The 17963-nt window shown below is 29.7% G+C and overlaps 2 protein-coding genes across 3 annotated transcripts; one reads left to right on the top strand and one right to left on the bottom strand.

Annotated features, from left to right (window-relative positions):
- Positions 1-13198: 13198 nt before the first annotated feature.
- On the top strand, positions 13199-14825 carry LOC114377190 (transcription factor MYB48-like). 2 transcript variants are annotated; one of them, XM_028335602.1, is made up of 4 exons: positions 13199-13360; positions 13497-13626; positions 13840-13848; positions 13962-14825. In XM_028335602.1, exons 2-4 carry the CDS (start codon positions 13571-13573, stop codon positions 14509-14511), a joined length of 615 nt encoding a protein of 204 aa, XP_028191403.1. In that variant the 5' UTR covers positions 13199-13360; positions 13497-13570; the 3' UTR covers positions 14512-14825. The 2 variants fall into 2 exon arrangements, with proteins under 2 accessions (XP_028191403.1, XP_028191404.1); XM_028335603.1 differs by lacking the exon at positions 13840-13848 and having other exon boundaries at positions 13219-13360.
- A 1412-nt stretch (positions 14826-16237) lies between these two features.
- LOC114374262 (aquaporin TIP1-3-like) lies at positions 16238-17586 on the bottom strand. Its single transcript, XM_028331885.1, has 3 exons — positions 17371-17586; positions 16918-17168; positions 16238-16830 (listed from the first exon to the last, which is right to left on the bottom strand). Exons 1-3 carry the CDS (start codon positions 17501-17503, stop codon positions 16456-16458), a joined length of 759 nt encoding a protein of 252 aa, XP_028187686.1. The 5' UTR covers positions 17504-17586; the 3' UTR covers positions 16238-16455.
- Positions 17587-17963: the final 377 nt, after the last annotated feature.

The raw sequence follows: 17963 nt of genomic DNA, 5'->3' as shown, positions 1-17963 counted from the left end.
ATTTCAGTACAGCACCTTTAGCATTTTGCCTTGCCTTGCCTTGCGTTGTTATATATATATATATATATATATATATATGTAAAACATTGGATAGCAGAAGGAACTAGAATAATATTTTCACTTGATTTTTTTTAAAATTTGATAATTTAAAAAACAATCATTTCACTAAAATTAAAGTAAAATCAACACGCATGCAAAGATACCTTTTTAATCTTATTTTTAAAATAAATTGTGAAGTGAATGAAATTTTTTTTTTATATAGAAATGACAATGATCTATCTTTTTATCTCTATTCTCTCTTGATCAACCACATTTTTATATATTTAAATTTAAAATTGAAATCTTGTATTTTCTATTTAATCAGTATTTATTCTCAATTTGTAGTTATACATTTTTTTTTATGAATTGGAGGAACCCCAAAGATCAATTAAAAACCACACGAAAAAAGCCTGAGAACTTATATTTGCTAAAATAACGTTTGATAAAAATTGAGGAACATTCTAAAAAAATTCTTAACTGTCTATTGATTCAATCAGAATTAGTACTTTGTATTTAACTTCAACCGTAGTTACATATGGTCACATAGTAATTTTTTATTTTTACAAAATATATTGTTTTCAATATCTTAATTATTGAATTTTTTTCTCCAAAATTAATCCAACCATGGAAATATTTCTAACATTTTTATATTTGTTGTAATTAATGTTTCTAACATTTATCACCAATATATACAAGATTTTTATAATTATATTTTTTAAACATGTTTATTATTATTTAATAAATTTAATTAAAAATTAAATACTATAAATTGATGTATTTATTTATAATTATAAATTATAAATTAAATAATAAAATCATGTTATCAAAGCTTTTATAATTTATATTACCATTTTAGAGCAAAACTAAAAGATTAAATCTTTTGAATTCATACCATCATTTATTTTTAGTATGTAAGTTAAAGAAGAAGAAAAATACTTATATTATTATATATTGTAACACATTTATATTATATTTGTAAAATAATTATTTTATTTTTTATATATGACATTTTTTCATTTGTATCCGAGTTTGAGTTCTAACACTATCTTTCTAACACTTTTTTTTATGATGGATTAAAATTTATTATAAATATTTAATTTTAATGGGTTACACTTCTCATTTATTCATACCAAAATTTATGATTTCTAATAAATTTCAAAAAGATAGCATTAAAAATTGTAAAACTAATTTTTATTTACTTAATACCACAGTTTATTTGAATGTTTATATCATATATAGATAATATGGGGAAAAAATCTTATATTAATAAAAAAAATTACTGAATACCTCACGAATATTATTAAAAATTCATTAGTTGGGCCTAGGCCCTTGCCTTTGTTGTGAGACCTATGGCCTTCCCTTTCAAAAAACTAAAAACTTTGGTTTTTATTATACTAATTTTTTTTAATTAAAATTATGGTTTGGTAAAAATGAAAAGGTTAAAAGATTTAGAGAAAGAGTTTAAAAAGGTTGAAATCACCTAGGAAGAAAATAAAGAATAGAAAATGTTATACTAAAAGACATGGAAAAGAGCATTTTGCGACGCAGGTAAGGGGGGGCAATTTCGTTTATATTATAAAGAAAATGTTTATAATGATGAAGAATGGAATTAAATAATTCTAAGATATTCAGCAAAAAAATACATATATATAGATTCCAGATGAATTGAGGCTTCATCATATGCATGAAAACTATTCATGTAGGCATTAGAGGAAAGTGCAAACTTATCGTTGAATTTAATATGTTATGTCAGCATGGCTGGGTAGTAGCAACCACAGTACTAACGTCGCTTACAATTTATCTATTTGCATCCTTTCCTTCTTTATGTTATAATTATATGTCGGATTTTCTTTTGATGCATATTTATTACAACATCGTCACTTAAATAAATGGTCTGCTTGTCTGATGCAAGTTGTCAGTACCCTTTTCAATGTTTTGTTGAAGAAAACAACAAATCGTTTTGTATTCAGACATGGGCCATAATCAAAGCCCAATGACTGTCCTTTTGTGTATCGTCTTTTGTCATTTGGATTTCGGACCGACAATGCTGTCCTTAGTCCACACTGCCAATCAAATATACAGATCACATAGCAATCATATTAGGGCTATTGTATTATGCACCTTCTATTATATTCTAAAAACCTCATTTCAAAATGTAAATTTGCATTCTATTCTGAAATATGATGGAAGGTGTCCGATGCAATAGTGGAATTGCAGGATATATATGCCTCATGTTAGAGTTCCAAACTAGTGAGTACACCACAACATACTTTGGATCACCCAAAAACAAAAAAAGCCCACAGGTAACACCTAACCACTGGCCACAATACTTTGTGCTTAATTGCTAACTGTACTCGGATACTACTAAATATATTATTTTTCTCTTTTTTTTAAACAACCACTTTAATATTTTGGTTTCTTCTTTTTACTTCAAGCACCTCTTTCTTCTTTCTTCCTTTCAATAAAAAAGTTTGAATCTATTAGACTCAATCTTCCTATGTTCATGTACGCTTTTGATTGTTTTTATTTATCCAACATGAGAATTTATAGCTACCCTACAGTCTATCATACATATATATTCTTGCATTAGATGGTCTATTTTTTGTTATACATGAAATGATTAAAAGGATGGGCAATGGATTTTTAGTTAAAACATTCTCTTACCAATCTCGCAGAGTATACTCCATTATGGATGGTTAAACATGAGATTATAATGATACAAATATTAGTTTCTTTTGTGCTTAGATTCTAGATTATTTTGCTAGAGCATTTGATTTTCAAGACATGAATTTAGATAATCTTGCATCTATTTTTTAGACTTTTATGCATTCCTGTGATGATAATGATTATTAAGTGGAGAAAAAATGGAACTGCTATACTGAGCTGTGATGATTTTAGAATAATCACACACACTTTTCTTTTACCAGCTTATTATAATAAGGGGGAAAAGGCTTAATTGACCTTTCTAAATTTACCTGATTATTGATAAAATATAGATCTTATTTTAGCCATTAAATAGTATAATAATAAACCATTGGCTTAAAAATTGATAAAGGTAAGCGTCTATTTTCCAAAATCAAACACAGAAAAAGGAGTACCTTAGTAAAATACGGCCCAATTAGATATTTCGGGCCATCGCTGCTCGCTATTGCACCAAAAAGAAAAGTCGTCCACTTCACTTCACTTGTTTTGAATTTTGATATCGTCGTTTTTTTCACATTCACGCCACCTATTGACCCAAACCAATTGATTCGGTATTTCTTTTCTTTATTTTTTTATATTTAACCGGTGACTTGACTCAAAATATCTATTTCATTTGAATGACGCTCTTATGAATATACATATTTTCAATCTATGTGCTGTGGTGGTCTGGATTTTAATTTCTTACATAACTTTCTGTATTCCCAAACCTTTTCTCACAGGCATTTATATGAAATTTCTTACATGTTAGGAAAAAATCAAACGTGAGAGAAGATCATTTTTCCCCTATTAAAATAAATCCGGGTTCTGTGAGTATTATTATTTTTAATGTCTAATTATTAGTCACCAATAAGGTTGATATAATATGAAATTTCAAATACTCCAAAAGAATCAAAAGTTTTATTTTATTTTTTTCAAAATGAAAGGTACTTGGCGAATGGCCCGAAAGGGAGCAAGTAGGTTCTTTAAAATCAAAATAGGAATACAAAATATAATTAAAAATTAAATATATTAATTAGATTCGATTCATTTTCAGTTTAACAATAATTAGTGATTAATTTAGAATTTTGATTTGTAACTTATTGTATTTGAATACCCATTCTAATGATTAGGGCATGTTTGACAAAATTAACTCAGCTGAAAGTTAGTTTTGCAAAAAATAACTTGAATATATGTATCGAGACTTTGGCGAGAGTAGTATGTACTCAGTTAGTGTATGAATGAAGAGCACACATGATAGACTTTAAAAAGAAGAATGACATGCATGATTTTATAAACCATATAAGCGGTTGTAATTTGTTTTTGCGTTTGTGATCACTGATCATTGATCACCAAAGTGCAAGTGATTTGTCCCCACATCGTATAGCCCTCCAACCAAATTCCTCCTATGTGAGCAACATTTTGGAGAAGAAAGAGGGTAGGGTCCACTGGAAGAAAAATTTGGCTTCTAGATTTGTCTTCAAAAAGAAATAATAATATTGATGATGATGATCAATAATCATGAATCCCTTCCTTTGTAAGCCCAAAAGGAAGCTTTATTCAGAATCTCATCCTTCCCATCTACACAAACGGCCGAATATATCTATCTAATAACTCTAATTAGCTTATTATTAAGTTATAGTCATTTCATAAGTGGGACCAAATGCAAACAAGCTTATGAATTATGTTTTGTTGTCATGGCAACTTTTGCTACTTTATTTTTTTTAGACGCATGATAGCATTCCTCATCATCATGGTGATCAACTCTTGGTCTCATTATGTGGTAGGGGTTTAATTTGATAAATGCTTATTTTTTCCCAATGTATAATTTTTCTGTTGTATATAATAAATCTTTCTTTCTCTAGAGTCCAGAAGCACATATTCTTCTTGAATTGAATCAGCCCAGAATTTATAAAGCGTAGATTCAAGGTATCACAGATATCATGATGACATAGAGGATGTTAATTAAAGGGTAACACTTGTATTTGATGTCCATTAAATTTATTCAAGTTTTTGTATTAGATTTGTTTTGGTGATTAATATTTTAGGAAGGTGCAACGAATGTCGTTGATAAGTATATATGTGCAATCCACTAATGAAGAGCAATATATAGAATATGAATATGATTATACGGACGTCGAGGTACGTAAATGATCCATTAATTTAATTATTATATGATACAATTAGTAGTCACATCGAAGGTGAAGGAGGAAGATGACATCAAAGTTATCTGGAGTGTTCTCTCTTTTTTGATAAAATGAACGGTGGAGGCGCCATCCAGCTTTATCCTTCTCCTTCACCATTCATAAGCCATTGCAAAGTGTAAATCACATTACTTGATCCTGAAAACGTTTCAAATGAGATTGAAATCCCTATTTTCAAGTTCGAAATGGCACACAAGACATCAACTCGTAGAATTAATGGACTACACAAGATGCATATTAATTTGAAACTGCAATCAGTTCTGATTTGAAATTTGTTTGGTGATCAGTAAATATTTTTACTGTCAATCTCTCGTTTGGCTCCACGACAGAGTTTGAGGAGAAAGAAATGGAGAATATAAAACATGATTTCCTAATTGTTCTAGAAAATCTTTACTTGTAGGTGGAGATGACTTAGTGTAGAGCATTCAAGTAAGGTGTATTTGCCTAACCTGTTGGCCTTGGTGAAGGTGAGGTCTTTTTAATTTAGCCATTGATGAAGGGTTGATGAGGCATTTATAGTGTATCAAAATGTTACACTATATTTATGAGAATATGGGTATGTTATTACACTCATATTCATCTCATAGCATGTTAATCATAATAAATAAAAATGTTCAAATGAGATATATGTTTGTTGAGACAATCAAATCAGATGATGATCTCCATTGAAAAAATATAATATGTGAATTAGACTATGATCAAACATGGAAGATATATAACTCTTGATATATGGAGAATTTTTTTTAAAAAAAATATTAATAAAGAAAATAATATTTTTGAGTTAATATTTATTTAATTTATTTATTATAACTATAATTTAATTCATAAAATTAATAATAAACATTTTTAAAAAATCTATTATTTATTAGAATTTAAATATTTAAATTAAATTATGTAAATATAAATTAATTTAACCCTTCTTTTAATATAATCCTGAATCTGTCCCTAGCTAAATGATAGGAATGGAATATCAATCCAACATGAAGAGTGTACTAATCAACTATGACACATACACATACATTATAGATGAAAAATATTATTTGAATTTTATCAATCAAAGCTGATATGCCTTTTCGCATATCAGTAATGAGTGGTATGGCACCCCCAAATAAAAGGCGAGACTGAATCGGTGAGAGGAAAAAAAAAATACTAACTTCATATTTAAATCCTCTGTGCAAAAGATGTTAGGATGTGTACTTTTGTTAACCCAAATAAAAATAAATTTTAAGGCAGCTGAAGGAATTTTAATTAGTTAAACACTGAACTGATCGAAAAGCAGTCGTAGGATACATGTGTCATGTGTGCAAGTGCGAGGCATCCGTAGAACAAGGTGGCAAATGGTTAATTATTGTCTTATATTCATTTTTTTTTATTATCTCTTTTTCATTTTTTTATCACATCATTGATTATATTTTTTTTCCTATATCTCTCTTTTCCCTTTGTCTATCCAACTCAATATTATGAAATATAATGTTTTAGTAGATAAAAATATAAAATAAAATGAGTAAGATAAAAATATTATGTAATAAAATGAATAATTTAATAAATAGATAAATAATATTACTCTTTCTAAAGTAGCAATGATCAACCTAATTAGGGTAAACCAATCAAAGCATGAAAAAAGGTACACGCAGCACCGTCCAAAGGTCAGGGCTTATACAGCAAAAAAGAAAAGGTCAGGGGTTCTTTTCCTTAATTCTATGTGTCACGCCTAAAAAGACCTAAATTTAGTCATTTTCTTCATTGATATTAGAGAAAGCCAAAACCATAATAACATTATCTACCGTGTCATATTTTATATATATATATATATAGTGCCATTAAATCAAGGTAGTCAGAGCCCCGCGAGAAGATGGTTGATATATATCATGTACATGGCATTTCTGTTATTGTTATAACGTCAGAATATCTAAGTCTAGGCCACATGCAAATAAAATAAAGAGGATCATAATCTGGGACCATTATTCATTAAGTAATGTTCAATTTTTATTTTTTCACATTGTCATCGTTACTAGGTCTTTTAGTCGTTTATTTACAAGAACACACACGGGACCACTTCTATTATCTTCTAATAAACCATAAAGACATAGAATGCCCAAGATAAAATTAAGTGCTCTGCCCACAAAATGGTGGCATCCACGTCACCAAGAGATCTTTTTGGCTACTCTCAATTCGAACCAAAACCAGCCACAATTGTTTATTCCAATCCCATGCTCCAAATTCTCTACTTGCTCCAATAGAATTGAGCTAAAAATAAAAATCATGGGTTTGAATTCCAAAACATAGATTGTTTATTCTCGTCTTATATTTTTCAATGACGTCGTTAAGTACCGTTAATTTTTCTATTATATAATCTTATCTTTATCTTAAAAAAATGATGCCCACAGCATTCACCACCACGAATATATAGTGAGTGGTGTTAGTATAAACGCAGACAAGTGATGTAATATTCCACTCTGCATATCTACTTATCATGTGTTGATGTTGTGAATTGTGGTTCACGAATAATATATATACATACTGTCCTCAAATTCATATCTGTACCACGTTTCAAATCACATAGAAGAGGGCCGGCAGGCTTGAATTCAATATCCAATTAGAATTCAATGATTTCCATATGTTAGTATTCTCCTCCACTGAGATTTTGGAATTTTTTGGCAAAATTGTTTATGTTCACTAAAATTTTGCCTGGAATAATCTCACCAAAGCTAAAAAAGCATATCGGGCTATGCTGACTTATTCACATGAATAGTTGGATTGAATGATTGATTTATCAAGGGTCAAATGCCAAAATCATGGTTTTTGGTTTCGGAATTTCAAGCAAATATATTTACTTGAATCTTTGAAATCTACGGTGAAGGGAAATACCTTCAAGCTACATATGGAGAGATATAAGATTAACCTAATAATTAAAAATAGGACTTAAGGGTGAAAGAATAAAGGGAAAAAAAAAAAAAGATCATCCGTTAAATTTTTTTTACTGATATTTCTCTGACAAAAGCTAACCAATAAAAACATTGGATATATATCTATTATAAAAGACAATTTTGTTTATGTCACTATAACGTACAGATAACAAAATTCTATGTTTAATTAACACAAATACATATTTAAGACCCAAACTTAGATGATTAACTAAGTTGATACAATTAATTCCATGTTAAATAATTTAAGCATTTAATAATTTTAACAAAATCAATTCTAAGTGATACAGTATACAAAATTGAATTAATTAATTGTTGAATTACTTAATCATTTATTTATTTATATATCGTTATTATAATTTTATTAATTACTTATCAATTGATTTATCCCTTCATTAAAAATAATGTAACTATGTTTTATGTGTCGGCAGTAATGGAATCTTGAAAGGTAAGAGATGAAAAAAAGTGTACTCAATATTTTCAAAATGTATATAAGCATTTTCTTTTATGTTTAACTTCTCGTTACTAATATCACATTTTGGGTGCAATTAATTAGGCTAACGAGAGAGTCATGTCTTTTATTAATATAACATATTAATTACTTACATTTGTTTATAAAAAACAACCTAAGTTAATAATAATTTTTTTACAGCAATTTATATAATATTATATTTTATATTTATCTCTCTTCTCCATTTTTTTATTTATTATATTTCAAATTTAAATTTATTGTCCTTTCACTCTTTCTCTCTCTTAATTTTATATTTTGCTGTACAATTTAGTCTACAAGTGTAATTTCTCATAACAAAATTTCTTTAACATATAATAAAGATTCTTGAGTATGATTTTGCTTTTATCTCTTATACATCAAACAAAGATAAAAGGCAAATGAATTTAAGAATGTAAGAATGAATGAATTGTGCATGGAGCAATAGATATTTTAAATTTATGAACAGAGGTTAACATAAGTGTAACCACTTATATTTTTTTAATGAAATCATTTTTGAATTCGAATTCTTATTAATCTTTGAGTATAAAATACATTGTATTAGGAGGTCCTCAACAAAGATTAATTATCGTTTTAGGTAAATTTAATTTAATTAATTGATGTTATTTCACAAAGAGTCACACAATTTCAACTTGTATCAATTCCATAAATAATCACGTCATTATCATGTGAATGAATCAATATAAATTTTCATTTTAAATCAGCATGACTAATCTTGATGTTTTAAAATTTTCTCACATTATATATTTTACATCACTCAAAATTAAGGTTTAAACATATTTTAATCTCTAATAAATTATCAAATTTTATATTAAACTTCTAAAATTTATTTATTTTTTGTCTTAAATTTTTTATATATTAAAAAAATTATTTAATTTTTTATATGATATTTAAAAAAAACGATTTCTAGTGGCTAAGAACAGCCCATAATTGTTTCGTTAGACATACAAAATAAATCCAGGAATCATTAACAAACTGAAAAAAAAAATCAATAATGTTTTAGCTAAAACCCAAAAATTCCAAAATCATAATACAAATGATGAACCCTAATCAAAATACTAAAAAAAAAAGCAAAATACTATTAATAAAATCAAACAAACATTTTACCCAATAATAAAAAAAAATTAACTAAAAATGCTTACCAAAGTAACCAAACACACACAAATATAATATATAAATTTAAAAAGTATACTAATATTAATATCATTTACATTAAAAATCATTTTAATTCTCTAGAAAATCTTTACTACCACTTATCATTCATTTATAATAAATGTATAAATATTTTTTAAAAAATAGTGATAATAATTAATATTATCTTCAATTTTAAATAAATAAATAAATAAAAATATTTTTTTAAAGTAAACAGATAAAATTGAAAAGAAATATCATCAGCTTCAATGGCCCCCTCCCAGCACCCTTCCGTCATTGATGTCAGCGCTAGGAAAGAGATGGCTGCTGCCATACTTCCGCAAGCCACGGAAGATTGATGTTCGTTTGTAAAATGGTAATTAATAGTTTTTTTTTTTTATCAATTTCATGTCTCTACTTCATCTCTTTTATCCATATTATCCCTCTTTTATCTACGTATTTTTTCCAAGACATCATTATAATTTTGTGATGAAATTGATTCTTATATATTAGTGAAACATATTATAATTTTTACTAATTTTTTTCCTTCTTAATCAACTGGAATTAGTCCATTAAAATGGTTATATATTATGTCTGTTGGAGAATCTTGAGGATCACTTTTTTTTAGATATTTTATTTTAATTATTTTTTATTCATAATATTTAAATTCAAAAAAAAATATATTTTTTCAATAAAATCGAGTTTAATTATTGATTAATGTTTTAAATAATATTGTCTAAAAAAACTTATAATAAAAAAATCTTTCCGCCTTCATAAGTAAATCTTTCTTATTGCTCTATTTTTATTTGAGTGAGACCTTCCATGGAATTAAAAAATGATTCTTTTTTTAAACTAATTTTTGTTGAAGTTGTAATATTCTATTAGGATATCTGAATTATTTATTTATAGTTTGATATGTTTGAGGAAGAAAATCTATGTTTGTTAAGAAGTTAAAAACTGTAACGTATTTTTTCAAGACATCATTATAATTTTGTGATGAAATTGATTCTTTTGTATTATCAAACATATAACTTTCACTCAATTTTTCCCTTCTTAATCAACAAGATTGAGTCCATTAAAATGGATTATATATATTATGTTCGTTGGAGAATCTTGAGGACTATTTTTGGAGACTTTCTTTTAATTATTTTTTTATTCACAAAATTTAAATTCAAGAAATTATTTAATAAAATTATATTTAATATTATTCAAATTAACAACTTATTGAATAATATTTTTAATAAATTGTCTAAAAATAACTTATAATAAAAAAAATCTTTCCACCTTCATAAGTAAATATTTTTATTGCTTTATTTTTACTTGAGTGAGATCTTCGATGAATTAAACAAATAATTCTTTTTTTTTCTAACTAATTTTAGTTGAAGTCGTAATATTCTATTAGAATATCTGAATTATTTAAATTATTTATTTATAATATGTATGGTTCTGAGTTTGAGGAAGAAGATCTATACTTGTTAATAAGGGTGTGCAAAAATTATAAAAACAAATTAAATCGAATTGGTTTCAAACTGTTTTATTTTATTTCAAATTAATTTTCAAACTATTTTTTGAATTATTTTTTTCAAATAAAAAAATTTAAATAAAAATCAATTCAATTAATCAAACTAGTTTTATAGAAACAGTTAGGTTAACCAAATTGATTTTATAAAATAATACACTCATACTTATTAAGAAAAAAACTAATTAATTTAGGTTTGATTACCATCTAGTTCAATCCTAACTAGTTTTTTAACACCCATACTTATTAAGAAGTTAAAAATGGTAATTTGTATGACTTTTGAAATTTTTGAAGCGAAAATCTAAGGATATGCATGTTTTTGAATATGTATGCAAACATATCTATTGCATGCATGTGCTCAAAAAGGGACTTAAGCCAAGATTTGAATATTCTCTAGGAAAGATACCTATATATTTAATAACCATATTATGAACATGTTTATCTCTAAAGAAGGATGATACTCTTGAAAAAAAAGTTTGCAAAAATTAGTGTATTTGATTTTTATTTTTAAAATGTAATTAAATAAAGGTTGTTCACACAACCAAGAGGAGGGATGGTAGTACAAGACATAAAATAGAATATGAAATTGAGGGAGAGCTTAAATAAGATGAAAATAGTAGAAAACATCTCCCAATTGTTTCTTTTATTTTTTATTTTTGAAAGCAATTTTAAGAATTTAATAGATTTTGAATGAAAAATTGACTGTTGGATAGTGAAAGATTATCTTAAAAAACAGTTTTGAAACTAAAAAGAAAAAGAAAATAATCAAACAATTCCTTAAGTTACGTGTTTTTATTTGAATTTCAAGTGTAACTTATGTTATTTATCCATAAGATAATGATGATACTTGTACACACGAATATTCATAAACTCTCATACCAAATTCATGGTTTGATGGTATAAATATCTAGCTATTTTGTACATCATTTTAACCATTTTAAAAAGTAATAATTAAATTACAGTATTATGTAATAATTTGTACGAAAGTAAGTGCTCGAAAAATTATACCTTTTACGAACATAAAGATGAGCACGTGGCACACATCTTGGCTAGAAATGCCTAATTTAAAAATTGAAATAATACAATTTTTTTAAAACCTATGATAACTTAATTTTGGGCGCATCCATCAAGTTGGAAACAAAAATCCCATTATTTAACTGCCTAAACTGGCCCGACATAGTGTCACACTCTCTGCTGGGGGCACCACACACAAACTTTGGATGCTAGATTTATCTAACAATAGTTTGTACGCTCACTAATATCTATATCCATTTTCAATATTATATTTGAAAGAAAAGAATGCCTGGAAAACATCTTAACGATTTCTGCCTATATTCTTCAAAATTTTGTCTTCTTCTACTTTCTCTTTTCTTTTCTGTCCTGGCCTTTGCAGAAGTCAAGGGCCGCACTATCCATCAAATTGTGCAAGAAGGCACATGCCAGCTTCTTCACTTAATTCCTTCACCCATTCAAGTTTTAAATTTTGTTATCATCACAGTAAACAACTGGAAACTAATCAATCAGAACTCATTAACCATTCTATAGTCCATACTTTACGCATGCAATAAAAAAAAATCAAGCTAATTTTCTTCTTATTTTTTCTTTCATCCACTTTATACATTTGAATTCTGAAATTATTATTTCAGGGAGATTTTAAGTTTTTAACTAGCCAACAGTCCAACACCCCCAATGAAAGGTCAATTAATGAATTCCTCCCCCCCCAAATGTTTTTGATATATGATAAAAAAAATGTTTAGGATTAAACAAAATCTACAATGTAAAGTGTGCTTAATCTTATCTTTGTGTTAACTTGAAGGACCTATAAAAAAAACTTCATCTCTTCAAGTTCAAGATATCATTAACTAATTAGAAAATTTTGACATGGAATATAAAGCAGGGGAAGGTGGAACTGGGGAAGAACAACACCTGTCCGATAAATCCAATATTAATTAATTAAGCAGTGTGTACGGGTACAGGAAGAAAAAAAAAACAATCTTGAAACTTACATCAACATATTGATCTATTACTCTGGTTATTTCCACGTAGTGGATGACGTCATCCTTAGAAAATGACCAAATGAACGGTGGATATGCAAAATTGCTTATAATAAAATAAACAGGGAGCGTGACAAGGCGTATATAAATGTTGGTGATGGTTGCATAGGTCCCCGCAAGAGCTATAGCTTGAGAGAAAAAATATTCCATTTCCAGAATTAGTAGCACTAGTGCTCTCTTTTGTTTCGAAAAAAATGGTTCAACAGGAAGTGCGTAAAGGTCCTTGGACAGAACAGGAAGACTTCAAATTGGTGTCCTTTGTTGGATTGTTTGGAGACCGTAGATGGGACTTTATAGCTAAGGTATCAGGTTTGAAGGTGGCGGGAGAAAGTAAAATAGGCATTAGACAAAAAAAATCAAATGCTTATTTGGGCATCATGCTACAAAAAAATATAGATTATGGAAGAAGAAGCCTTTAACCACCTCATTTTGTTGTAGGTTTGAATAGAACAGGTAAGAGTTGCAGATTAAGGTGGGTTAATTACCTACATCCTGGCCTCAAGCGTGGAAAGATGACCCCCCAGGAAGAACGCCTTGTCTTGGAACTTCACTCAAAATGGGGAAATAGGTTTGATTTCATAATATGAAAAAAAAAAACACTCAACTTTATAAATTCCTAGCTAGTTTGTCAATTGCCATGCCTTTTCTTATTTTGTATAAGACAAAAATTAGATACAGTTCTTGACTTAATTTCAGTATTGTTTTTTCAATTAGAATTGGAGTTTCACCTTTATATATGACTTATGTCGATGGATCTTTAATGCAAACCGTTATTATGCAGATCACCATGGTAAAACTCCAAATTCTGATCAGAAAACAACACTTGACTACATCTAAGTTTGCGTTTCATATTCTTTATCCAGTTAATTTCAAATCTAATCATGGTTACTTTGAGACATGCAGGTGGTCAAGAATTGCTCGCAAGTTACCAGGGCGCACTGACAATGAGATCAAGAATTACTGGAGGACTCTGATGAGGAAAAAGGCTCAGGAGAAAAAGCGAGGAGAAGCTGCATCGTCATCACCAACACCCTCTAGCGTTGATTCCTCAATATCCTCAAACAACCATGCAGTGGATCCACATGCTTCCAAGAAGGCAGGAGAAGAGAGCTTTTATGACACAGGAGGTGATAATGGTGTGATAGCCGCAACCCAAGATCAGGGTCAAAAAGGTGATCAACAAGGGTTGTTCTCTATGGATGATATATGGAAGGATATTGACAATATGTCAGAAGAGAACAACACTACTCTTCAGCCAGTGTCAGTGTATGATGGGCACAGTGAAGAGGGTTGCAACTTCTCTTGCCCACCACAAGTGCCTTCTCCATCATCATGGGAATATTCTTCTTCTGACCCTCTATGGGTGATGGATGAGGAAAGTTTGTTTTGCCCTTTGAGTGAAGAACCATATTTTTCCTGCTATGCACAGGGCACCGTTTTTTTAACCGGCTAATATTATTATTCTTTTTTCCGATCAATATTTTGTTCATAGCATATCATCATGTGTGCCACCTTATAAAGTCTAACCTGTATAGCATTGCATCTTTAAGGCTTTTGGAAGGGTTCACCCCTAGCTAGTGTGACCCAGCTGTAATAATTTCATTTTCAGGCATAACTGTAGTCTATGTTCCTTGTTTCAGTGGTTTTACTTTCGAAAAACATCCAATAGGATAGCGAGTTGGTATGTTCTGAATGTAAAATATCAAGCACTTGTTTGCATCTAAGAGTTTTTAATTTTAATTTTAATCCCATCTACACTTCTACCAATATGGCCCTTTCATTCTTTTATATTAGTAGCTATTAGCTAGCAAGTGCATGAATAGTCTATACAGCTATATGCGATTAAAATCAGATGTCATGCACACCATACAAATCAATATTGCATAAACTGTGATGTCGCGTGGCCAACACAAGCATTTACCAAGTTGGATATAAAAAGGTGAAGAGCAAGGTAAAACTCTTAAAATAAGCCATGCCTCGCGAAGCGATAAAGACATAGTGAAAATATAATTTACTGCGGCTGATTTTTCACGAAAAACACCATATATAGGAATAAAAACAAAACAAAAACTCTTCTCGATCGTTTATCATGAACGAAAAATATTAAACAAAGTAATTTCAATCTAGCTTTTCTTTTACTTCTTTCAGAAAAAATATTATTATAAAATTATATATAGAGATTCCAGGAACTGTCTCTGTATTCTAACTTAGAACCTAAATAATAAAGAAAAATGATTCTTAGACACTTTTTTTTGAAGAGAAATTAGAGCAACTACAGATGGGAACGGGAATTAGTTATCAATATAATAATTAGAGCAAAGAGATATGCTATTCAAGCTACAAGTTACATGTGTTATTTATTCTATTTATTTTTATTTGTAGGAATAAAAAATATATATCATGAAATTTATAACTCAGAAAGTATCTAACTGAGTTAGACGCCATTGATTTGCATGTGTTACTCTGCCGGAATTGATGAATCAGCAAGAGTATTCCGAGCTTGTGCAGTTATAAACCGGTAAATCCAGACCACGTTTATTGGTTATAACTTATAACATTGCCCCTTTAACAGAAAATTTTGTACAAAATCTACGGTGCACGAAACAGTATGTTGTCAAAATAAGTACCAACCCTAAAGAGTACAATTATCATGCAAGTAGGTGTACACTGTACAGGATGCAAGATGTAAATTATGCAAATAAATTGTTAATTTCAGATTCAGATATATTTTTAGTGAAAAATAATGCATAAGATTATTAATGTTAAATTACCAAGAGATAGTTCTTCTAAGTGAATATTATTCAAGTGAAGTATCAATTTCAAATAATCATGTAGCCACTGTTCTTCCTGGCACATTCATAAACTGTTGGGAGTACTAAATAAGCATGCTCAAAATTAATTTTAGCTTTTATAAAGTATTATTCTTTTTATTTGCTTTTATTTCATTTTTCACGACCAAATAAAGGGTATACATTAAATAGTTTTTGTTTTAAATCAAAATTTAGTCCTTACATAAAATTTAAAAAAAAATGTTCATGATCCGATCTTTGCCATTTCATAAAAAATGGAGTTATGTCCTATATTTGACCATCATTGTTATGTGAGAGGTTTTTTTTTTTTTCAACAATTGATGCTTGATGTTCCTTGGTAATCTAACACAGGTTTATGCCTCTGTCGACTCCAGCAATTCTCTTCTCACGAATGATTAAATTTAACTTGCAATGAAGCTTGGCTAACACAATAATTCTAGTTTAGATGAAATGAACATTTCATAATGAAAAAAAAAAGAAAAAGATGTTCATGTTACAAAGTTCAGAGAACCAACATTTGAAAACAAGCAAATGCAAAACAAAAAAACACAGAGCAGTGACAACAAAGGAAGGCAGAGAGTTAAGCTCTAATAATCTGTGACGGGGAGCTGTTCATGAGTGTTTGGGCTAATGAAGAAAATCTCGTAGACAACAGCAGCAATGGCAGCACCAGCAAATGGGCCGACCCAATAAACCCAGTGGTTAGACCAGGTCCAACTGACAACAGCAGGCCCAAACGACACTGCAGGGTTCATGGATGCACCATCAAATGCACCCCCCGCCAAGATGTTCGCACCAACGATGAAACCAATTGCAATTGGAGCAATTATCCCAAGATCACCCTTCTTTGGATCCACTGCAGTTGCGTACACCGTGTAAACCAACCCAAAAGTCATCACAATCTCAAACACTAGAGCGTTCCCTGCTTCCACCCCAGGAGATAGTGCAAATGCAGATGTTTCCTAACACACAAAACATATATTCATACTTAAGACTCAACACAAAACTAGAAATTAGAGAGCAATTAAAAATGATGTTGCGGTGTGTACCAGTCCACCAGTGGCAAATTTAAGGAGCAAGCAAGCAACGACAGAGCCGAGTAACTGAGCAATCCAGTACAAGATGCTTCTAAAGAGGGTAATGTGGCCACCAACAAAGGCACCGAAAGTGACAGCAGGGTTTACATGACCGCCAGAAATGTTGGCTCCAACAGAGACCGCAACAAAAAGTGCAAAGGCATGTGACAGTGATGCTGCCACTAACCCTGCTGGTGTTGCTGAACCATTGTTTGTCAGCTTATCTGTCCAATCAAGCATAACACAAGTTATTAGTACGAGTTTAATTTCTATGTTTACTAATTAGAAATCATTGTTCCCGTGACTTTTAACGTAGTTATGTGTTATCGTAGAAGTCAGTAAACTTATTTATAGTTGGATGTGTATATTACTACATGCATGTTCCAACCAACATAAAGTTGAATAAATAAATAGGAAGAACTTTACTATAAGCCATTCCAGAGCCTTCCCCGGCAAAAACAAAGATGAGCATTGAGATGAACTCAGCTAGTGCAGCCTTAAGTGCATCAGATTGGTTCAACTCCGAAGAATTTCCAATGGCAATTCTAGAAATCGGCATTTTCTTCTGCTTCTTTCTCTAAGATTGTTTCGAGTTTAGAATAGAATAGAAGAGAGAATGCCTTAAGTCGTTGTTAGGAACTTTTGTGCAATTGTTACGGGTGTTATATAGTATTACACAACACTATAGCTAGCGGAGTTTAAGGCACGAGGGACAAAGATAAGGAAGAAAATTCAAACTCTTTGCCACCTGTCTATTGCTTAGGGTGGCGGAGGGGCGGGCCTTCCGGTCCTTCTTGTGATGCCACGTGTACAACATGATGTGGACTAATCACTGGTCACCGACCAATTGCCTGTGGGCTGGTGGGTCCTTCAATCAATGTGTACCTTTTGGACCAAACCTACCCTTTGAATTCTTTTACTGGGCGGTGATGTGGACCGGCCCAATAATGTTGGATTCATTATTATTCATAGTTATTACCACACCCCCTAGTGAGCTAGTCAACTAATTTGTCTTGCAA

This window comes from Glycine soja, chromosome 11, assembly GCF_004193775.1.
Source record: "Glycine soja cultivar W05 chromosome 11, ASM419377v2, whole genome shotgun sequence".
Lineage (NCBI taxonomy): Eukaryota > Viridiplantae > Streptophyta > Magnoliopsida > Fabales > Fabaceae > Glycine > Glycine soja.
Note: the sequence above shows the minus strand (reverse complement) of the source record. Positions and strands in the feature narration are given on the sequence as shown.

What these genes read in the sequence shown, in the direction of transcription:
- LOC114377190 (XM_028335602.1), top strand. Translation starts at nt 13,571, where the DNA reads ATGACCCCCCAGGAAGAACGCCTTGTCTTGGAACTTCACTCAAAATGG.
- LOC114374262 (XM_028331885.1), bottom strand. Translation starts at nt 17,503, where the DNA reads ATGCCGATTTCTAGAATTGCCATTGGAAATTCTTCGGAGTTGAACCAA. An exon ending in AGGCTCTGGAATGGCTTATA is followed by an intron (nt 17,169 to 17,370) that starts GTAAAGTTCTTC and finishes TTGATTGGACAG; the next exon opens with ATAAGCTGACAAACAATGGT. An exon ending in AATTTGCCACTGGTGGACTG is followed by an intron (nt 16,831 to 16,917) that starts GTACACACCGCA and finishes TTTGTGTGTTAG; the next exon opens with GAAACATCTGCATTTGCACT.